At 38.4% G+C, this 24,523-nt stretch overlaps 1 protein-coding gene across 5 annotated transcripts in view; it reads right to left on the reverse strand.

The window, feature by feature from the left end:
• MCM8 (minichromosome maintenance 8 homologous recombination repair factor) overlaps positions 1-24,523 on the reverse strand; it is a 39,165-nt gene that overhangs the window by 9,369 nt on the left and 5,273 nt on the right. For all 5 annotated transcript variants that reach the window (XR_016387871.1, XR_016387870.1, XM_089896584.1 and 2 more), the window contains exons 4-14: positions 23,816-23,898; positions 22,161-22,310; positions 20,201-20,304; positions 19,215-19,413; positions 15,783-15,868; positions 11,432-11,583; positions 10,992-11,187; positions 7,855-7,885; positions 6,552-6,692; positions 4,392-4,533; positions 175-370 (exon numbers count right to left, since the gene is read on the reverse strand). Coding sequence is in view for 3 of the 5 variants with exons in the window: in XM_089896584.1 (XP_089752710.1) it covers positions 175-370; positions 4,392-4,533; positions 6,552-6,692; positions 7,855-7,885; positions 10,992-11,187; positions 11,432-11,583; positions 15,783-15,868; positions 19,215-19,413; positions 20,201-20,304; positions 22,161-22,310; positions 23,816-23,898 (1,480 nt within the window). In the remaining 2 variants the exon portion in view is untranslated. The remainder of the gene's footprint in view (positions 1-174; positions 371-4,391; positions 4,534-6,551; positions 6,693-7,854; positions 7,886-10,991; positions 11,188-11,431; positions 11,584-15,782; positions 15,869-19,214; positions 19,414-20,200; positions 20,305-22,160; positions 22,311-23,815; positions 23,899-24,523) is intronic.

The following is a 24,523-nucleotide window of genomic DNA, read 5'->3' on the forward strand; positions in this document are numbered from 1 at the left end:
GACTGCCAGGGAGGTCCAGCACTTCACTGTTTTAATGTGCAGTGTTCTAATACATTTTTGTCCATTTATTGGAAACTTGCAACTTCTGTGAACTCTCCATTTATGCCCTCAGTTATCTTCTTCATATCTATAGGCATTCAATATATTAAAGTATAAATATTTGAAGAGGCTTACTTTAAATTCTCAGAAACTGTTTTGGCTTTATTGTAGTGTCCTCCTACTGGATTGGCAGCAGCAATAATGGAAGTTCTTGCAGGAAGGCTGCAAACTACGCCAGCCTTAGCGAGACTAATACATTGCTGTTCCATGGCTTCTAACAAGGCTTGATGTTGATTCCCCATCTTATCAAATTCATCTATTCCACAGATACCTACAACCACAGTAAAATAATTCAGACAAAATATATTCCTTTCGTCAAGTTTCAAACCTGACAAGATAGAAATTATTCCACAATAAAGCATATTTCCATTAGTTTCCAACAGTTAAGATTATAAAATGTCATACAGTACAAACTTTGTGCTTGTTCTACAGCAAATAAAATATTTATCTTATTTAACTGTTATATAATATTTAGTCATTTAGCATTTTCCTTGGGCAAGGCACTATGTGGTGAGGGTTACAAAAATGAAGATATGAGAGTGACCCTCAAAAAGCTTAAAGGCTTAAATTTGAACAGATAAGATATATATACACATTTAAGATAGCATATTTTAACAACTATAATATATACGCATAATCATATGAATTTTCTGGGGGTGGGGTGGAGTTAAAAGAGGAAGGAGAATCTGGAAAGGTTTCAAGAAAAAGGTGCTATTTGAGCTGGGTCCTTTGGGAACAGTGGACAGCATGATTTGGGAAGGAACACAAAGCCTCTAAAGTCAGAATCTGTCTAGAGTGCAGTTCTCAGCAATGCCAGGTGTTGACTGTACAACTGTAGAGTTAACTGTACACTTAACCTCTTTAAACACCATATGAAGACCCACCACTGAACGGGGAGGAGCGGCAGTAAGGAGTATCAGTTTTTAGATTCTACCTATAAGTGATCATACGATAAGTCTCCTTCTCTGTCTGACTTACGTCACTTAGTATGATCGTACCTAGGTCCATTCTAGATAAAACTCTTTTTTTTTTTTTTGCGGTACGCGGGCCTGTCACTGTTGTGGCCTCTCCCGTTGCGGAGCACAGGCTCCAGACGCGCAGGCTCAGCGGCCATGGCTCACGGGCCCAGCCGCTCTGCGGCATGTGGAATCCTCCCGGACCGGGGCACGAACCCGTGTCCCCTGCATCGGCAGGCGGACTCTCAACCACTGCGCCACCAGGGAAGCCCGATAAAACATTTTATGTGCCAGGTGTATTACGTATAAACCACAGGTTTCTGGAGGCCCTCTAACATTACCTTGTAATATTTTTCCTCTGCTTCTCCCCATACCATGAGCAATTTGGTGGTCATGTCCTGAGGGCTTTGCTATGGTTAAATGTCTCTATATCTACTTTATGATCAGTAGGTCCAGGACTCTCTGGAATTGATGGTATTACTGGAAATTCTCAAGATTACTAGTACAGTTCCTCAGAGGTGTGGACAGGGTAGGAACAAAGTCAGGCTACCTCTTTGCCACTTTTCAAAGTTTAACGCAGGAGCTGGCAAACTTTTCCTATAAACGGGCAGATGAAATTTTTTATGTTTTGTGGGCCACATATAGTCTGTCACATATTCTTGGGTTTTTGTTTGTCCTTTACAATCCTTTAAAATAGCTTGTGGACTACACTAAAATAGGCTGAAGGGTGGGTTGACTTGTGGACTAAACTTTGCCAACCCCTGGTTTTAAAGCATAAAGTTTAAGTTGTGAAAATTTTACTCTTTTTCTTGTTTGGCTACAATTGGTATATCTTGTTGCTTTTTTTTCAAACAACTTTTTGGTCATTTCATTAGATATTGAAGAAGGGAAATATTATAAAACAGCTCTATTTCTCGTTTTCTCCCCTGAAAGTCTTCTGTAAATATTTTAGTAGGATCCTATTTTTTAGTAGGATTCTATTTGTTTCTAGAATCTGGTCTCGGCTAATATTCTTTTGTATTTTAACAGTGATATTTTTACCATCATAGTGCTTGGCTCATCTACATAGATTTGAAAGAGAAGGCCATTGGCTTTTTTTTTCTTTTTTTACTTTATTTATTTTATTATTTTTGGCTGCGTTGGGTCTTCATTGCTGCACGCGGGCTTTTCTCTGGTTGCAGCAAGCGGGGGCTACTCTTCGTTGCAGTTCACGGGCTTCTCATTGCAGTGGCTTCTCTTGTTGCAGAGCACGGGCTCTAGGAGCACAGGCTTCAGTAGTTGTGGCTCGCAGGCTCTAGAGCGCAGGCTCAGTAGTTGTGGTGCACGGGCTTAGTTGCTCCGCGGCATGTGGGATCTTCCTGGACCAGGGCTCGAAGCCGTGTTCCCTGCATTGGCAGGCGGATTCTTAACCACTGCGCCACCAGGGAAGCCCCGGCCATGGACTTTTAACGCTGTGCATCTTAAATCACATTAGCTATCTGCACAGCTAAATCCTGTATCACCTTCAACTTCTATTTAATGGAAAGTCTGACAGCTTAATAATGAGTAACCTCTTCCTAGTTATTATTTTCTTCACCTGGTAACCTAGCAAAAATACTGTCACTTCTAATGAGCTATATAATAACCAGATATATGTTTGTTGAATTTATGCATTCATCAAATATTTACTGAATGCTTTTTATATATCAATACTATGTTCTAGGCATGCGGGATATAGCACTGTGAAGACAATATTCTCTGTCCTTGTGAAGGTTACATTCTATTCAGTGTTGGGAGCAAGACAATTAAAAAAGTAGACCATATGGTATATTAGAAGGTAAGAAATGCTCTGGAAAGAAAGGTAGAGTAGGGTAGGAGAACAGGGTCTGCTGGTGGGGGTGGTGGGGGTGGTTACAGTGTAAAATGTGGTGTTAAGGGAAGGCCTCACTGGGGTCAGGACTTCTGAACAAAAATTTGAAGGAGGAAAGGAAATAAGCCTTGCAGACTATCTGGGGTAAGAAGGTTCCAAAGTACAAAGGCTGCGATGCAGGAATGTGATGTGCCTGGAGTGCTGATCGTATTCAAGGTATAGCAAGGGGGCCAGTGTAGCTGGGGAAGAGGAAACAAGAGGAAAGTAGCAGGTAATAAGGCAAAAGAGGTGATTAAAGGGTGCCTGGGCCACTATCAAACTTGGGCTTTCACTGTGTGAGATGGGAAGGCACTGGAGGGTTTTGAATAGAAGAATAATGTGGTCTAAGTTTTAATGGGATTGCTCTGCTTTATTAAAAACAATAGGAAGGGCAAAGGTGGTCACAGGTATGCCAACTAGGAGATCACAGTAATAATCCATGTGAGAGATGATGGCGTCTTGGATTGGGGTAGCAGCAGTGGAGAGGTGGTTGGATACTGGTTATATCTGGAAGGTAGAGCCAAAAAGATTTGCTGACAGACTGGATGTGAGGTATGAGAAAAAGTCAAGAATGTCTTCACGTTTTCTGATATGAGCAAATAAAAGGATGGAAGTGTTATTTACTAAGATGGGAAACACTGTAAGAAGAATAGGTTGAAAGGGAAGATCAAGATTTTGGTTTTGGACACACTAAGTTTGAGAAAGCTGTAGAGATACTGCATAGGCAAGGGGAAATGTGTGCCTGGAGTTCAAGGGGGAGGAAACATAAATTTGGAAAATTTCAGGATATATGTAGGTAAAGAGCTATGAAGCTAGATAAGATCATCAAGAAGGTAAGTACAGACTGAGAAGAAAATAGTACAAAAACTAAGTTATCCTGAGGAGCCAACCAGTTAAAACGTTGGGGAGACGAAGAACAAGTAAAGACTGAGACTGAACAGTGAATAAAAGTAAGAGGAAAACCAGAAGAGTGCAGTGTCCTTGAAACCAAGGAGATACAGTATTCACTGAGGCAGCAGTGATCAGCTATGTCAAACATGGCTGACAGGTACTAGATTTAGAAATGTGATGTCACTGGCAAACTGGAAGGAATGAATGACCTCAGCTGGACTGGAACCTGGGCACTGCCTGATACATGCACAGGAATATGTTTTCCCAATAGGGTTAAAGCATCACAAAGAGAAATTTAGGTAGCAAAGGCCAACTGGCGATCTCTTCCTGCTGAGCCTTCCAACTAGATTTCTTATAAACTATCCATCATATCCTAAAAAAACAAACAAACAAAATGATGAGATGTGTATTTCTAGTTTTTCTGGCACTATTCTCAACTCACTGGTTGGGATGGTGCTGTCCAAATGACTCTTGGAACAGACTGTAAAGAAATTAATTGAAAAGGAAAGGGCTTAAAAAAAAAAGCCCCAAAATTATTATTTGCTTTGGCCTCTTACCTTGATCACCAAGTACCAGGGCACCAGCTTCCAAAGCAAAATCTCCAGAGGAACTATCTTTTGAAAGAGTTACAGTCAACCCAGAGGTGGTTGTGGTATTACCACAAACATACACGCCACGTGGAGCAACACTGCACACTGCCTAATGAAACAAAGAGTTTAAGAGAATCAACCAAAGTAAAAGGGAAATAATAGCTATAGTAGTTGCTCACAAATATTAGCTATATGCCAGGTATTCTTCTAAGAGCTTTACTGTACAATCTTCACCACCACAGTAAGACGAAGGTAACACTCCTATTACTGTAGAAACTAAGGTCTGAAGAGAGTAACTTACACAGCTATGAAGGTGTGACGTCAGGATTCAATCAAACCCAGGCAGCCTGATTCTGAAGTCTGTGGTCATGTGAATACTCTACACAATTCCATTTTATGCTTCATTTTCAAGTTCAAATAGCAAAAATGTAAGTACTAAGTTTAGTTTCAGAGACTCCAATGCTTCTTTAAACATCAGGTAATAAAATGGCTCAACAGTGCTCACCTTCTGAGTAAATAAGATACGGCACGACAGAAAAGTAGTTAAATGACACAACAGCTAAAAGTATGGATCTCTGGAGTCAGACAGACCTGTTTAAATCCTGGCTCTACCATGCATCTACTGGTGGTGCTGCTCTTGAACCTCTCGGAGCCTCAGCTTCCTTATAGTTTATCACATACTGCCTTGAGGAATAAATGAGATCGTATATGCAAGGCACTTAACCTGGTACCTGGCATACAATACATGCCCCGTGCAAGGCTGCTGTCCACAGCTGTGCACCCCACAACCTTAGGAGACAGCACTTACACTGCTATCTATGTCAATAGCGCGCTCTGGACTTGCGTAGCATACAACCCAAGTGATGCTTCGGTGCCTAGCTAAATAAATGGTAGCTATCATTATTTTTGTTACTTGTAATTCCTTAGTTGTTAGTTTGAGAGTATGATGGCTTGCTAAATGGTCAAAGGAAAACATAATTTAAAAATATAAACAACTCATAACTGTTAGTGTTAGCCTAATTTTCAAAAACCTTGGCTTAGTGGGGCTAGCAGACTTACATGCAATTCAGATCCCCACATGCACTTTTACATGCATATTCTACCTAAGTATATACTGTTTTCATTTTTACTATCAACTCTGTTTCAGCTATAACTGGGTACTCTATGCCTCAGTTGTCAGGCTTATAGCATGTGTTCAGAACAGAATTAAAAAAAAAAAGTTGACCCAACTGGCCAAAATGAACAAAACTAGGAAACACAGGATTAAATAAATATCAGATTAGGAATTAAAATGATAACTGATTTAACACTCAGCCATAGGGAATAAATAATGACTCTGACATGAAGGACAGTAGGTTTATAATACAATGAGATCAAGAGTTTTCAATCCTGGCTGCACTTCAGAATCTAGGACCCTAACCCAGAGATTCTTAATTCTTAATACCGGGGACGGCCACGGTATTTTCGAAAATCTCCAAAGGTGATAGTGATATGCATTGCTGGCTTACCAGGTGTCACTCCAAGGAAACCAGAAGCACTCCAACCAGCTGCATTTTCTAGGGCCAGCATAAGCCCTGGAGGGGAGAACTACGCTCTGATTGGCACAGCCAAAATCATCTTGGGGACCAACAACAGACTGGTCATAGAAGTTTCCTTGTTTTAGACTCAGAAAGAAGCAGTGGAGGTGGATAGGACAGATCTCTTACTTTTATCAGACTATTCTTAAAGCCCAATACAGTGTTTATGTAGCTGTATGAAGAGATAACGGGTTACCCTGCTTTACTTTCTTGAACTATTCTTTTCATAGGTGAGGTCACAACAACAAAGACTAGCAAAGCAACGCTGGATACAAAAAAGGGGGTTAGGGGAATAGTTAATATTTCACAATAGTTGACATCTTAACAGAGCAGCATGCTTGTGCAGCCTGAGTGACAGGAGACTGGCTCAATTTGAAAAGATGGCCAGATACAAGTTATATATTATTCACACAAACCCCAACTCACTCACACTACCTGACAAATAATACCCTCTGGAACACAAACACTGTATGTTTTAAGAAAATTCACTTGTGAATTAGTCATGCATTTTATAAGCAAAAGGTCAAATACTAAATGTCTGATTTCCTACCTGTAGCATCTGACTCTTTCCCAAGCCTGGGTCTCCAACAACAAGGACATGTGGGTCTCCTCGAATTGGAATTCTGTTTTTGTCATCTGCATATTTCTGGCTTCCTCCAAAGAGTGCTAACGCCAAACCTGCTTTAACAAGCTCAGATGTGAAAGAAGAGAGAGAAAAAACAAGTGAGAAAAACATAAAGATGACTAGCAAAAGGGGTGCTCCTCTGATGTTTACATTTGTGTGTGGATTCTCTTTTTTTAAAGCATGATTGAACTTTGTTTTTTTTTCTTTTCCTAAGAAAAGTAAGTCTAAAAATATAAACTTCTTTAATGTAAATGATTAAAAAGCTTAGGGCTTCCCTGATGACACAGTGGTTGAGAGACCGCCTGCCGATGCAGGGGACATGGGTTCGTGCCCCGGTCCAGGAAGATCCCACATGCCGCCGAGCGGCTGGGCCCGTGAGCCATGGCCGCTGAGCCTGCGCGTCCGGAGCCTGTGCTCCGCAACGGGAGAGGCCACAACGGTGAGAGGCCCGCGTACCGCAAAACAAAAACAAAAACAATAAAAAGCCTAAATTAGAAAGCATATAAAATCAGGTATCTTAAAAGTCACTGAGTGAAGACCTACCTTGCCAGGCATTGAATCCATTCCACAAAACTGAGAAATCTTTGTTAATTTCTGCTTTAACATTTACAGTGTCCAGAGTCACTTTAAAAAAAGATCATTCCTATTGACTCTAATTGGTAAGCAGCTCTGTCTTACAAGGGACTGTAGTTTATCTTTCATATCATCCATTTATGGAGAATAATGATTCATATTAAAATATGAGGGACCTCCTTGGTGGCGCAGTGGTTAAGAATCCACCTGCCAATGCAGGGGACACAGGTTTGAGCCCTGGTCCGGGAAGATCCCACATGCTACGGAGCAACTAAGCGTGTGCGCCACAACTACTGAGCCTGCATTCCAGAGCCTGCAAGCAACAACTACTGAGCCCACACGCCACAACTACTGAAGTCCGCACACCTAGAGCCCACACTCTGCAACAGGAGAAGCCACCGCAATGAGAAGCCCGCACATGGCAACAAAGAGTAGCCTCTGCTTGCCGCAACCGGAGAAAAGCCCATGCACATCAATGAAGACCCAACAGAGACAAAGAAAATAAATTAATTTAAAAAAATACTAAACTTAATTGCTTTAAATAAATAAAATATAAATAACTGTCCAACAGAAATGACTATTATTTGTGATATCTCTATATACTATTTTTGCCAAATTTATGTATTTTTGAGCAAAGAGGAAGTAAAATACTTACTTCATGACCAAAAATGACAGGGCAAAGCGAGCTGAAAAACAGAATATGACTTATAAATTCTAACTTACATTTCAGTGATACACTAGAAGATCTACTTTACAATTTGCTTAACTTGCTTTATTTAGCATCAAAAGAAAATAGTAAAAAATAAAAATTTACATCTCCTCAAACAACTCAAGAAATTTTATTCTAACAGTAAATTTATCAAAATTCTTGGTGAATCTATAAAGGGAAGAATGTTTTAAAAAGTGTGCCTGTGTAAGGGAGGCAGGACACTTGTAAAGCATTTATATTACTAGCCTTTAAAATGCATCATAGGGACCTCCCTAGCGGTCCAGTGGTTAAGACTCCGCGCTTCCAATGCAGGGGGCGAGGGTTCTATCCCTGGTCAGGTAACTAAGATCCCTCATGCCACATGGAGTGCCACAAAAAAAAAAAAAAAAAAAAAAAAAAAAGATCATAATCATGGTCTTCTACTTTAGGCTTTAGGATACCAAATTACATTCTATTTTACATGAATAGACATCTTTAGACCTGTGCAGCCAAGTCACTGAATGAAGGAGACTAAAGGGTGAACTGAGTACATAATAAAGGGATAAAATTTCATTTTTTCAGTTCAAAGAATCAGAATAAATAAGGCCATATATGAATATATAAAGTATTATGTTGAATATCAAGAAGTAGTTCCCATTTATCAATTATATAAACAGGAACAAAAAGGACAGGGAGGAAGAGATATAATCAGTTAACTGTGAATCATTATCCCTGTTAATACATGTCAACACAGAAGTTGGTGCCCTGCCACTTCCCCTTGGCAATCATTGTTCAGCGTGCTCCTGCATGATCACTGCTGGCCTCTTACCAAGCACCTGCACCTGTCTGCCAAAGGGCTTTCTGTGGCTGCAGAAGCACCATCAGCAGGCAGGCTGGGCAGGCCAGAAGTGCTCGGGTGTCTAATATTCTCAGGAGCAGCCCCAAATCTAGGCCCTTAGATGGAAAAGTACTGAGGCTAGCTCTATAGTCAAGTGTCCCAGAGGCCTCAGAAGGATTAGCCTTTATTAAGCCTCCATTAAGGTACCATACACTAACTGCCCTCCCTTCTCTGTCTCACTTCCTCATTCTCCTCCCAGTATTTCTGGGGATCACCTCCCAAAGAAACTACATTTATGCAAATCATTGCTTCTGAAGGAACCTAAACTAAAACAGCCTTCTATTGTCTTCTCCATTCTCTTTTCATAGGCCTCAATTTGTTAATCTAGCAAGGGTTGACAACATTTTTTCCTAAAGGGCCAGAAAGTAAATAGTTTCAGTTTTACTGTCTGGGTCACAACTACCCAACTTTTGTCAAAGCCAACAATTTGTAAATAAATGGGTGGGGCTGTGCTCTAATAAAAACTTTATTTACCAAAACAAGCAGCCTGCCTAGTTTGCCAACCCCTGCAAGATTCACAAATGGAGGACCATGAAAAATTCAAGTTTTGATGTTGGAATCACAAACTTAGAACTAAAAGGTAAAAGCAAACTGTAGGAAGGAAACCCAGGTTTTTCATACTAACTTATCGTCCTTAAGTATGACAGAAGAAGGACCACTGCAAATGTTCATTTTTATTTATAACTGGTAAGAGGTACCAATCAAAGAGGTGTTTTGGTCCTCAACCAGGGTGTTCCTTGGCCACCTGCTACAGACCACTCACCACCCCAACATTTATCACCAGATCACATCGCCACCCTAGCTCAGAGCACCCTCTCTCCCAGGGTGGGTTTGGATGGCCATCTATTCAAAGGACATCTCTAAGGGTTTAAGGACAAAGAACTCCTGAGGAACTCTATACTTTTCCCAGCTTTCTAATTAACATATTAAAGGCAGAAAGAAAAACTGTTAAATTCTCCTAGAGCCCAAAGCCTAGGTGAAGAGAAAAGCGTGACAAGATCAATTTTTCTAATACAATGCACTTCAAAACCTCAGTTCTTTACCTCTGTTTGGTACAGCTACTATTCGGTCTCTCACATTTTCTCCTATTTCTTCAAAGTTATCCAAAAATTTGTCAAAATATTTCAAAATAACAGCACATTGTGTTAACTGTGTTAAGTACATAATGAAATCTCATTTAGTCTTCAGAACAACATTCTGAGGCAGGTATTATTATTTCTACTTTAAGAAGATAAAAATGAAGGAGAAATTAACATGCCCCAGATCACATTGGAAGTGGCTGAAGCAAGATTCTAACTCAGGTTTATCTTCTAGAAAAGGCTCGTAATCACTAAAGCAAAAATGCCTCTACACTGCTTCTTCTCTACTGCAGGGCAATAACACGGAAATAAAAAAATATTATGAAATACTTATCAATAGTAAGTGACTTCGATGTGAATCTATTTCTTGCTTTTTAAAAGTAAACAAACAACCCCCTACATACAAGTAGTTGAAATGACTTTGTAATTCACTGTCCCATGACTCTTCAGTTGAGTAACCAGATTGTGTAATATAGTAAATTTTCCTTATTGTTTCAACTAGAGATCAGCAAACTTATCTGTAAAGGTACAAACACATAAATATCTGTGAGCCATTCTCTATTGCATCTACTCAACTCTGCCCCTGTAGCTCAAAAGCAGTCAGATACTATGTAAATGAACAAGTGTGGCTGTGTTCCAATAAAAGTTTACTTATGGATAGCAAAATTTGAACTTCATGTAGCTTTGTGTGTCATGAAATATTCTTTTAATTTTTTTCAGCTATGAAAAAATGTAAAAACCACTCAGCTTATGGGCTGTACAAAGATGGGTGATTAGCTGGATTATATCTCTTCCACTCTGTCCTTTTTGTTTGTTCCGATTTATACAATTGACAAATGTAAAATACTTCTTTATATTCAACATAATACTTCATATATTCATATATGGCCTTATTTATTCTGATTCTTTGAATTGAACTGAAAAAATGAAATTTTATCCCTTCTTTAAATATTATGTACACAGTTCACCCTTTAGTCTCCTTCTTTCAATGACTTGGCTGCACAGGTCTAAAGATGTCTAATGAATTGTAATTTGCAAACATTTTGACTAGTTTTCAGTTACTGGTAGCCAAGAGCACCCCCAACATGCACACGATAAAGTAAAACTTGAGATAACCTCATACATACTTGACAATGAGTTTAAACAGGTTTTCTTCAGATTGAATCTCCTGGATGGCATAAAGGTCCTTAAGTGAGAACTCCATCAAAGTTCCATGCTTATACCCATCCTCAGAAGCCTTAGTTTTCTGTCCTTTGCTATTGCTAACAGAATTTGCTTCAATGTACAAAAGGAACATGCATTTGTCATTCTTATTTCGAGAACCTGTAAATTTCAAAGTATGATATACAATAATTGGTATCTTCATTTTCCCTACAAAGATTCAAGTAGACTGTAAAAGAAAGGCATGGTGAGCTATAAATAAACTTTTATTTTAGAGGAAAAGTTTCACCTATATAAGAATCAAGTTCTTTAAATTAATGGAAATTCAGAAGTATCTTAAAAAGGGAAAAGATGAATGCTGACAAACTACTGAGGGACAATTGAATTGAGGAAAGTTATACCACACCTTCCTCAGCATTTGAGACTTTGACAACTCCAGTGATAGTCACTGTGTCTCCTGGGACACAGCTATCCACAAGATCGTGAACAAGCTCACATTCTATTGTTCGTGGAATCCGACCTGCTTCTCGCTGATCATCAGACATCGACTCCTGGATTCTAAAAAGTTAAACAATTTTCAGTCAGTACCTGTACTGACTTTGGGTTATTTGGTCAACACAGTAACTATTCCGGGTCCACATGATGCTGAGCTAGATAAAGGGCAGTTAGTTTAAAAAAAAAAAAGAAAAGGTTCAATGGTATATTTAAAACTACTTCAGCAATTTCCAATTAAAGATGGCAGAATGGCCACATGCATTTGCCTACCTTCCCTCTAAAGTGTCCACCAAAACAACAGTCACTAAAAGAGTGAAGAGAAGTTTTGGGGCATGCAGAGGTGCCATCATCAAATAAGAGATATTAATGAAATTTTATAAAACAGCAAATGGGAAAGTACTGATGGATAAAATAAAATGAATTCCAGAATACACACAGGAAAAATTTACAAGGGTACAAGAGAAGTGGGAGCCAATGTTCTCAGCCCTAGAGAGGCTTGTAAGTTGGAGGTGGCAGGAATGGCGAGTGGGAGCAGATGGCTGAAACAAAACAGGATAATCAACTGAAAGACAAGTCACAGAATAGCTGTTCAGAAATTATTTGGAAGGTGGGGGCATAGGTGGGTAGAAGAAGAAGGAGGGCATCCCAGGAAAGCCATCAGGCTTCCCCACCTGGCAAAAGCCAGAGCACTGTTTTAAGGAAACAGAGCCATCTACTCTATGAGGGGAACTAAGGTGCCGAGAGATGATATCAGAGCTCCAGCATAAGCCTCCTCATTCTGGCATTTGAGGAGCCCAAGCCAAATTCAAAAACACATTCATAAAGCAAAATCTGGTCGTCAAAACCCTACCCTCTATCGAGGGATGAGGCTTTTTGAAGAAAAGCTCCTACCTAAAAAATAGCAAAGGAAACTTATCCTACCTACTCCAAATAATTTCTCATTCCTCATCAGATATTTGAGGATGAAATGGCAATAATTTAAGAAGGAGAAAAGCATTAAAAACAAAGAAAAAACTGCTTAAGAGTTTCTGAGAAAATGTTACCATCATAAAACAAGAATGAGCTGCTATGAAAAAGAAACTATTGGAAAACAAGTGTGAGATCAGAAAAATTAAAGATATGTATATAAAAATCAAACACTTATAGAAAGGATACAAGCAAAAGCCAAAGAAATCTAGAAAAGAGCATAAAGAAAACAAAGGGTGAAGGACAAACAATTGAATGGATACACCTGATAAGAAGCCCAAAGAGAAAAAATAGAAAATAGATATTCTAGAGTTGAAGACAACTCTAGAAGAAAAGGGCCAATCAGTATCAAGCAGGATGAAGCACAATTAGATAGACTCAGACATTTTCAGAACACCATGGATAAAAAGATTACGAAGAGTAGGAAAAGTGCTAAACGACAGTTATAGTCCAAATATGAAGCATATTAAAATATGGGCTAACTCAGTGGAGTATAAGAAAAGAATCCTTTTTGATTTTGATGCTTGGATCATTTTCCTTTAAGGGGCAAAAAACCCCAACAAAACAAAACAACCCAGTGACACAAATTACATTTCTTTCTCTTGGCATCTGATCACCTGACTTGATTCTCTGTTGAACAATATTTACGTTATCATAAAAATGTAAGTGCTGTTTGTTGGTTTCATTAGATATGACCTATGAATAAAACATGGAAGATAATTCTCATTAGAAAACAGAAGTAAACCTTGACAATTTAAAAGTAACATCATACTGAAAAAAGGTGGAAGAGGGAGCAGGGACAGCAGGTACCATGTCTCTAACATTCTCAGCTCACAGACTGGATAAGTAAAGTGAAGGAAGAGACATAAGAATGCTATCTAGAATTACGTATAAGGCAACAAGAAGTTGTGGGAACTGTGGCCTTCTATGCTGATTGAGTTTTTAAAAACATACACATTATTTTAAAACTTCTTAATTTAATCACTTAAATGATGAATGTAAGCACAAACCCTGCTCCATGGTTACCCACTACTTTCACCCTCAATGCATATTTAAACACTGGCGAACTGCAATGAGAAGTGTCAGAGTGACACAACATGCTAAGGTCACCTTGCTTTAAAAAAGTGTATTTTTTGGGACTTCCCTGGTGGTGCAGTGGTTAAGAATCCACCTGCCAATGCAGGGGACACGGGTTTGATCCCTGGTCTGGGAAGATCCCACGTGCCATGGAGCTACTAAGCCCGTGCGCCACAACTACTGAGCCTGCGCTCTAGAGCCTGCGAGCCACAGCTACTGAAGCCCGCATGCCTAGAGCCTGTGCTCCACAACAAGACAAGCCACTGCAATAAGAAGCCGGCACACTGCAACAAAGAGTAGTCCCCACTCGCCAGAACTAGAGAAAGCCTGCACGCAGCAACAAAGACCCAAAGCAGCCAAAAAAAAAAGAAAAAAAGAAAGAAAAACAGTATATTTTTACACTTATTAAAAGAACACATATTTCTATGTGTCACCTTTGTAAAAATTTAAAAACACAGATAAACAGAAAGAAAAAAATAACAATTACTTTCATCTGACCTCCCAGACAGTATACTCTTAACATGTTTTTGTATTTACCAGTGGTTTTTTTTTTTTTAATCAAGTCAGTATTGTACAGTAGAGAACATTCTGTGACCTGCTTTATCACTAAATTCATTGTAAACATTTTTGGATGTCATTTCAAAACACTCTCCTACATCATCATAATTAGTGGCTACACAATAATTCATAGTATCCTTTTTATAATATTTTCTTCAGATGTTTAGGTTATTCTCCATTTTTGGTTATCGACACTGTGAAAACATACTTTCGGCAAGCTATTTCTGCACATATTGTGACTGTCTTCATCAGATGAACTTCTAGAAGTGGGACTGCTGCAACTGTAAGGCTTCGATTCTGATATACACAATAAAGCTGTCACCTTGACTCATCCAAACATTTCAATGCACTAGTTAAGAAACAATAACTTAATTCCTTATGGCCATCCAAGCTAAGGCTCAGAAAAAATTGAAACTGAGTTTACTATATATGGCAGGAAGGAGGCCTTTCTTCTAGGGCAAAAAATCATTTTATATACCTATAGAGCAATAGAATAAAACAATTAATTATGTAAGCTAATATTGCATTAACAAAGTTTTACTATAACTAACTCATTTAAAATGAACCTGAGCAATACCTTACTTTTAAAAACTCAAGAAAAGGACTTAAATGTCCTCCTTTTCTCAATCATCTACCCCTAAGTTTGATTTCCTAATATTAGGAGATGATCATTCAAACCCAGTTAAAATATTTAAGCCTATTTTTAGTCTATTTTTACCTGAAAACAAAGAAATTTTGTTCAAATAATTAAATCACTCTGAATCTTCTATGCATGTACTGTGAACCTTATAGCACCTTTGAGGCCCTCACCACCCCCTTCAGTGGTGAAAGTGCTATAGACATGGGCTGGAAACCAGGCTCCCCCACATGATCATACTCAAAGAGTTTTAAACATTTCATCTTTTATAAAATGGAGTGTCTGTAAAGATCTCAGCATAGTGCACAGTTAATTACTGTATATATTGGTCTTGGTTTTTATAGGGCATTAGGAGGTCAAGCTAGGACAGGGCTTGGTAGAAATCTACTTCACTTTTCCCCTATGTTCTTAGTTTTTAAAGACCATTTGTTTCAGCCAAGTTTCCTGGATAGCACCCTGACTTCAAAACTACCCATTATTTTATATTTAGGGATGAGTTATGGGACTACAGCCAGAAAAAAATGGAATAAATTGTCAAAAATATACACACATAGAGAAAACTATCTAACTTTAAAAAAAAAGTTTTTTTTAATCACCTATAGAAAATGCCTCATGGATATTGTGAACATAAAATGAAACGTATCTATTTCTAAGGGATTCTCTATTTTAAAACTTCAAACCAATATTATTTCTAGGATATCACATTATGGAATGAAACACAGAGCTTTGCTTATATATACATCCAATTCAATGAGTCACATAAATGAGATATAAAATGATTTCTCAATAGCAAAAGGACATAATACTTGTACGTTAAATCCTTTCTGGAATCTGATAGAAAACAAATCTCAAATAAAGACAATTATCACTCCAACACATAACTCTGCAGCAAGTAAACCTTTTATTATATACTTTACCACAATCTACAGAGAAGCATCAAAGTATAATACAGGAATACTGTAGATTTACTTGGCAGTATGAGGGCTCTAAAACCTGCCTTTTATTTAATAGTCTGATGGCTTACTTGATTGACTGCCAGTCCATCGTAACTGTGAGAGGAGAGCTTCGGAGTGCAGTAAATGACTTCCCTCGACATGCAGGCACAGGACACTGCAACAAGATTAATTCGCACTTAAATTTTGATATACTACAATCATATCTCAGGAAAATTCAAGTTAAAATGCTTCATTTAGTATTGGCTTAAAAGTTGGTCCCAGAATGGTATTAAAGTAAGATGAACTAAAAGCTGCAATGACTTTCTATTTTCTTCTGTATTGATTTTGTTTTTGAGGCACTTTTTCAGCTGGTCCCTCTTGATGACTGCTCTTATTCTTTCTGCTGTGGGTATGCAAGTCTCTTTACACACCTGTCACACCAAGCACTTATTCCTTCCTTTGTGCCTAAGTAGTCTCCCAATCCTTGACCATCTCCTTGTATCCAGTCCCACATACCCAGCTCCAATCCTCCCCTTTTCAAAAGCCTTTCCTGGGTCTTCTTTAATCCCCAATTCTCCTATCTAACCTCCTTTTGCACTGCTTGTATAGTATAATGTTTATTGTACCACACAGGCAGTCCTCAACATGTAAGTCAGTTGTGTTCAAGTTTTCGTAAGTCATTTGTTTGCTGTTTGTACCTCAAGATGCATTTATAAGTAGAGAGACTGTGGCAGACTGTGTTTTCCAAATACGGTTGTAATTGTATCACCCTTCAAACCTTTCTAGAACCTTGCCACTCCCCTATAAAGAGCTGGAGTCTAATTTCCCCCTCCTGGGATGTGGACAGGCTTGTGACTCACTTTGTAACCAACCGAATGTGACAGAAGTAATGCTGCCTGACCTCTGAGGCTGCCTCAAAAGAGGCAAAGCCATTTCTGCCAGTCAGCTGGACCTCTGTCTCTTGAAGCTATTGGCAGTCATGTGAGCAGAATGAGTGTCCTGAGCTGCCATACTGTGGGCAAGAAGCCAAAACCAGACCACACAGAAAGACGACGTGGAAGAGAGATACTGGCCAGTGCCCAGTGAGTCCAGTCACTTGCTATTCCAGCTCCCTAAGAGACCAAGAGCCAGAAGTACCCAGCCAACCAGTCCTTCCAAACTCCTGACCCACAGACACCATATGAAATAATAAAATGATTGTTGTTATTTTGAGCCACTATGCTGTAGGGTGATTAGTTATGCAGCAATAGTGACTGGAACAGAGATCAGCTGGAACAACTGTCTTTCTGATCACTTGGATTCACTGAAGTTCAGACACGAGTAATGAAGTCAGCGTTACTACCTACTGTATTAGAGGGCATGGAAATACCCTGACAAAATAATGTTTACAGAAAATATCCAATTTAAATCAGGATTTAAATTCTGGCCTCTCCAGGGAATCCCCTGGAGGTCCAGTTGTTAAGACTGTGCTTTCACTGCTGAGGTCACAGGTTCAATCCCTGGTCGGGGAACTAAGATTCCACAAAATGAGCCAAAGGAAAAAAAAAAAAAAATCTGGCCTCTCTGACCTAAAAGCAGTCCTGAATCTTAAGCCCAAATAGTAGGTGACACCCATTTACCAACACCATTGATTATTCAGAACCAATAGCTGAATCTAACATACTCTGTTCTTCCTACAAGAGAAGGAAGCCTTAAGAATTTCAATCTGAGTAAAAATGTAATAAATGTTAAACTTATTAAAGTCTAAGGATGATAAAGGCAACTCTGGAAAAGAAGAATCGGTATGGCAAGTCTGCCTACCTTAACAAAAGTTTTAATAAGGTCAATGCAAATAGGATTGTGTAGACCTGGTACAGGACCAGTGAAATAAAACAGACTCACATGTCTACAGCAGCACAGTGTACTACAGATGATGTATTACACATCAGTAGAAACAGAGGGCTTAATTAATAAATGGCGACAACTGGCTTTCCACCTAAAAGAATAATATTAGATCCTTAGCTTTATGCCATTCACAAAATTAAATTTCAGATGGACAAAAGATCTAAATAGAAAAAACAAGACTTAAAAGTATTGAAAGAAAATGTAAGAGAGATGTTTATAACGAGTGAGTGAGGGAGGCCTTCTTAAGCCATGCAGAAAATGTAAAAGTCATAGGAAAAAGACTGATCAATTTAACCATGTCAAAATGTATTGATAAAACTCTAAAGCAAAAAATGTACCACAAAGTTAAAAGATAAACTAAAGACTGGGAGAAAATATCTATAATGTAAGAAATCAATGCTCAGTATCTAGACTTCATAAAGAACTCCTATCAATAGTATAAACAGAAAATTCAATAAAGAAACTGAATGGCCAATAAAGATGTGAAAAGATGCTCAAACATAACAGAAATCACAGAAATTCATATTAAAAATGAAATACCATTTTACACCCATCAGTCTGGCAAAAATTTAAAAACCTAACAATACCAAGTGTTAATGAAAATATGGGGAAATGGTAATCACTTAACACCACCAGCAGGGGTGTAAGTTGGGACCAACATTCTGGAAAGTACTTTGGCAACATCTAAAAATGTTAAAAATAAGCATAGCATATAACTGAGAAATTCCTCTGCTAAGGAGACATGTACAAGAATGTTCTCTGCAGCATTATTTGAAATTGTGAAAAACTGGAAACAGCACAATGTCTGCCAAGACTATGGATAAACAGTGGCTATTCATTTACTCCACACAATAAATGAAAGAATTAGATATGTATTAAGATAGGTAGAACTCCAAAATAACCAAATGAAAAAATGCTGTAATTTGCTACATTCAGTATATCATTTACGTAAACATAAACAAAACAAATCCTACATATATAGTCAAGTATGAAAATGCAGACTTGAGGAATACATGCTGATTTCAGAATAGTGGCTCTAGGGGTGGAACAAAGTTAATGGAACTGAGGAGGGAAACAAAGAGACTTTACCTTTATAACACTTAATATTTTTTGTAAAAAAATTAGCTAAATATTTGCCAACCCATAATGGTAGTACACAGATATTAGTTACATTATTCTCTACACTTTTCTATAGTTTTTAAATTTATAGTTTTAAAAAAAAGTTAACAAAAAAAGGAATGCATCACTTTCCAACAGCAGAATAAAGGAAAGAAAACAATATGTGTACCTATTAAGCCAGAATATAAAAATATGAACGGCAAGAATACAAATTAACTTCAGGATAATGACTGTCTCTGGGAATGGTACAAGCAAGGGGTAAAAAAGAGACAAAAGCTGTACCAGTAATGCTTTACCTTTTTCAAGATACAGCTGGAGCTGGCAAAATGTAAATTCTGAGTGGTGAGTAGAGGTGTTTTGTTTATTTTCTGTACCCTGAAGTATTTTATAATTTAAAAACTGAAAATAAACAATAAAAATAAGCTCTGTATTTAGAAACACTGGGAAATGTTTTCTGTAAATTGATTTGCCTTCTTTACCAAGATAAAGAAAGAAGTAGTTAAAGAACATGGTATAACCTTTGTGGGAAGATTATATTTTCCATCTGGAAGAGAAAAACTCTGAATTTCTCCACATGCAGCACAAAGAAAAGCCATCTTGGTACAGAGAGGCTTTATATTACTGACGCGAACCACTGTCCCTCTCAGAGCAACGTATTTTCCGTAGTAATTTGCTCGGACATTCTTGAGCTGTGTTAAGGGCTCATAGTTGTATACCCTAAAAACAAAAACAGGAACATATTTATCTATACATTTAAAATGAGCAGAAAGCTGAGGTTGTCTGCATTTTCACAAGTCCCTTTAAGAAACTATGGAATTCTCAAACCATATCATCCCCATATATATCAGGAATTTTACAAGTATTAAATCATTCTTAAAAATAAAAAAAGTTAAATCTTTACTTTTCCTCTTGTCTCATTGGCTGTTCTCTAGGGAAAAAGGAAAAAAATAATGCCAAAAGGAAAGTCTCAAATTCAGCAACTTCTGAGTCTCCAACTTCTTTTTCAAGAAAGTTAGGAAATGTCTTTTTTTAAATTCTAAGGAAAAAAAAACAAAGAAACAACCTTGATGATTACCTTATTCATCTCTTCTAATGAGAATTTAAAATCTTATAATGCAATAAAAAGTTGAATTCAAGAAAAAATTCCATTTGTTCTCTGTGTTTAATAGAAATCTAATAATTTTAACAAAATTTAATCACACCACTTAGTGTATCACATGGATTATTAAATGTAAATAGCAGGGTCTTGATAAGCATACATCCAAAATCAATGCTTACAAAAATTTGCAGGTTCACAAATCAACTTATTTAGGCAGAAAAAGCTTATTTCTATCATGATCTCTTCAAATTCAGCAGGTTCACTTGGGTGTGATGACCAATGAGTTAGCAAGAAACTCATATACTTTTTACTGATTTCTTTGGCTTTATAAAATAAGGTTCTCACTCTTAAATAGTCTTTAATGCCTGTTTCTGAATAATACTTCAATACCAGCAAATTCCTCACCTTGTATGAATGTGTGGCACATTTACCATTGTCTCCCCATTTCTAGACAATCCTTCTTGGGCTTGTAACTCAGCTGCATGCCTTTCAAGATCCTTAGTTAACACCTAGACAAGACAGACATTTACTCAAAAGTTTGAAAACAAGATACCCTCTTGAAGCAGAACTCTTTTATAGAGAATATGAAGTTAAGAATATAAACAGTTCAGAAGAGCATATTAACAGAACTCTAACTGCCCTTTAAAATTATGATATTTAGGGCTTCCCTGGTGGTGCAGTGGTTGAGAGTTCGCCTGCTGATGCAGGGGGCGCAGGTTCGTGCCCCGGTCCGGGAAGATCCTACGTGCCGCAGAGCGGCTGGGCCCGTGAGCAATAGCCGCTGAGCCTGTGCGTCCGGAGCCTGTGCTCCACAACGGGAGAGGCCACAACAGTGAGAGGCCCGCGTACCGTAAAAAAAAAAAAAAAAATTCTGATATTTTATTATGATTACTTATTTTATAGTGGATTATGTTTTACCTGGGGTTCTGCTGTCCTTGGGCTGGAAAACTCCAGCAGCCCTGTCTGCTACTTTCTGCCTCAACTAAACCTAGTATTAAAAGTCCTTACAGTAGCCCCCTAAAGATATTCTGGATGGATTCTGGAAAAAAAATATTTTCTACTTCTCCAAATTCAGTGATTAAGATAAAGAAAATAAAGATTACCTTTGAAATAACCAATATTTACTTCCTGGGCATTTGACATTAAGTAAAATAAATATTTAACATCTACTTGTGTACAAAGCAGTATGCTGCCAGTCTGAAAAAATGAGATGCAAATATGCAGCTATAATTGCTACCATAAAGATTTACAGACAAAAAAACCATGTGAGTTTTGAAAAGGGGTCATGAGAAAGGTTTCAGAGTGACAACTGAGTTAGGCCCAAGACATTTGGACATGTGAGGCAAGGGGCATTCTATGCCAAATGGACAGCACGTGTAAGAATCCTAGAGGGAGCTTAGTTTAGCTGGATGGCAGTGAATGAAGGGGAGCAGGGAGAGGAAGTTGAACCAGGTTATGGAAGGCTTTCAATGCCACACAAAGGGTTTGGATATCATCTGGCAGAAAAGAGTCACCACAGTTTCCAAGGACAAATCGTGTTTTACCACGTATGGCAACAGTTAAGGAAAGATAATGAAGTCTTATGACAGAGGCTGTAAGGATGGAAAAGAGGTGGATTTAAGAGATATTTTAGAAATAGAAGTGAAAGGATGTGGTAATTTAGACATGAAGAACTAATGAGAGGGACTTCCCTGGTGGCACAGTGGTTAAAAATCTACCTGCCAACGCAGGGGACGCAGGTTCAAGCCCTGGTCTGGGAAGATCCCACACGCCGCGGAGCAACTAAGCCTGTGCGCCACAACTACTGAATCTGCGCTCTAGAGCCTGTGAGCCACAAGTACTGAGCCCGTGCACCACAACTACTGAAGCCCTTGCGCCTAGAGCCTGTGCTCCGCAACAAGAGAAGCCACCGCAGAGAAGTTCACGCACCGCAACGAAGAGTAGCCCCTGCTCACCGCAACTAGAGGAAGCCCGTGCGCAGAACAAAAGACCCAACACAGCCAAAAATAAATAAATTAATTAATTAATTTAAAAAAAGAACTAATGAGCAAGAGGAGTCTGAAGACAACAGCCAAGGTTCCCAGCCTTGGGTCACTAGCAGTGTATACATCTTTGCAACGAATCTTTTTAATGAACCCTCACCTGGATACCCTGACCTCCTCTGCTCTATGTCCAGTCCTCAGTACCACTTTAAGACCCACTCTAAACCCCACCACGCCTATGAAGTCTTCCTCTGACAGGATAGCAACCTTTCATTTCTAGCAAAGGTCTGTTGGTAAAAACTAAGAATCTTTTAGAGAAGGTACTGTGACTGTGAAATCTTCCTTTAAAATTTTGACAAAAGTCTCACAAAATCAACACTTACCTGATGTATTGCCAGACCCATGCAAGCCAGGGTTTTGTCAGGTGTATCCCTTAATTCATTTGCTATATTTGGTATCAATTTAGCTATTTCGTCATCTTTTGTCAGTTCTTTAAAATCCACCAAAATACTTCCCTTTCTTTCTATTTCATCCTACAAAATATTAAGGTATGAAAATAATGATTGCTTTTTTACCATATATGAGCATTCAATCACATACTTTGAGAAAGCATATAATGTTAATATAGTGATAATATCAGCTCATGCAACTCAATATTAAAAAAATACACCCAATCAAAAAATGGGCATAAGACCTAAATAGACATTTCTCCAAAGAAGACATACAGATGGGCAAGAAGCACGTGAAAAGCTGCTCAACATCACTAATTATTAGAGAAATGCAAATCAAAACTACAGTGAGGTATCACCTCACACCGGTTAGAATGGGCATCATCAGAAAATCTACAAACAACAAATGCTGGAGAGGCTGGGGAGAAAAGGGAACCCTCTTGCACTGTTGGTGGGAATGTAAATTGATACAGCCACTATGGAGAACAGTATGGAGGTTTCTTAAAAAATAAAAATAAAATTACCAGGGCTTCCCTGGTGGTGCAGTGGTTGAGAGTCCGCCTGCCAATGCAGGGGACGCGGGTTCGTGCCCCGGTCTGGGAAGATCCCACATGCCGCGGAGCAGCTAGGCCCGTGAGTCATGGCCACTGAGCCTGCGTGTCCAGAGCCTGTGCTCCACAATGGGAGAGGCCACAGCAGTGAGAGGCCCATGTACCGCAAAAATAAATAAATAAATAAAATAGAATTACCATATGACCCAGCAATCCCACTACTGGGCATATACCCAGAGAAAACCATAATTCAAATAGACACATGCACCCCAATGTTCACTGCAGCACTATTTACAATAGCCAGGTCATGGAAGTAACCTAAATGCCCGTTGACAGATGAATGGATAAAGAAGATGTGGTACATATATACAATGGAATATTACTCAGCCATAAAAAGGAATGAAACTGGGTCATTTGTAGAGACATGGATGAATTTAGAGACTGTCATACAGAGTAAAGTAAGTCAGAAAGAGAAAAACAAATATCGTATATTAACGCATACATTTGAAACCCAGAAAAATGGTACAGATGAACCAGTTTGCAGGGCAGAAATAGAGACACGGGTGTAGAGAACAAACATATGGACACCAAGGGGGGAAGGTGGTGGGGGGGTGGGGGTGGGATGAATTGGGAGATTGGGATTGACATGTATACACTAATATGCATAAAATAGATAACTAATAAGAACCTGCTATATAAAAAATAAATAAAATAAAATTAAAAATATATATGGTGATAATAAGTACTATAAGTTTTGTGCCAAGCACAGTTCTAATATTTAAAATGTATTAACTTATTTATGTCTCTTAACAACCCTTTGTGGTAGGTATTAATAATACTCTCATACTCTAATGATAGACGAGAAAACACACAAAAGAAAGTAATTCACCAAAGTCCATATTGCTGGTAAGTGGGAAGCTAGCAGCTGGACCAAGGCAGTCCAGTGTCTATAATCACAATCACTAGCACCTCAAATACATTGTTCAATAAGATGACACATAAAGGTGGACTAGTAGCTTTGTTATGCAAGAACCTTACCTTATCGTATAAATCGATACGCCTTGCAAAAAAATTTTCAAATGCTTGAATCTTCTCAATAAAAGGAGAGCTGTCACTGTAAACTAATCCAACAAATATGGCATCAGCACTAATAAAAATTACACATGTACAATCATATTTTTCATGAGACAGAAGAAATACTATATACATGGTAGATGACTTCTAATTGCTGTACATTCTGATTACATTTAGATTAAGAACTGGTATAGAATGTAAACATAAGATTCTAAAACAAGTTTAGGTCTGCATAATCTGAAAGGCAGATAGGAAGTGTCTCTCTCTAAAAGCACCAATATCTGAAAATCTTTACATTGAGCTGTGATACCTAGTAAGATCTACTAGTTCAAACAGCTTACATAATAAAGCGAAAACTTAAGCCGCATAGCACAGGGAGATCAGCTCCAAGCTCTGTGACCACCTAGAGGGGTGGGATAGGGAGGGTGGGAGGGAGACGCAAGAGGGAGGGGATATGGTGATATATGTATACGTATAGCTGATTCAGTTTGTTATACAGCAGAAACTAACACAACGTTGTAAAGCAACTATACTCCAACAAAGACGTTAAAAAATAAATATGTTGAGGTTTAAAAAAATTTTTTTAAAGCCAAAGCTTAGCACACTAACTAAACTCTTATTTCTTTGCAAAGAATATCCTACTAGCCCAAATAGCCATTTGTCAAATCCCTT

Source organism: Delphinapterus leucas, chromosome 15, assembly GCF_059928025.1.
Source record: "Delphinapterus leucas isolate spDelLeu-1000000601 "Yukka" chromosome 15, BTC_Dleu_Yukka2, whole genome shotgun sequence".
NCBI lineage: Eukaryota > Metazoa > Chordata > Mammalia > Artiodactyla > Monodontidae > Delphinapterus > Delphinapterus leucas.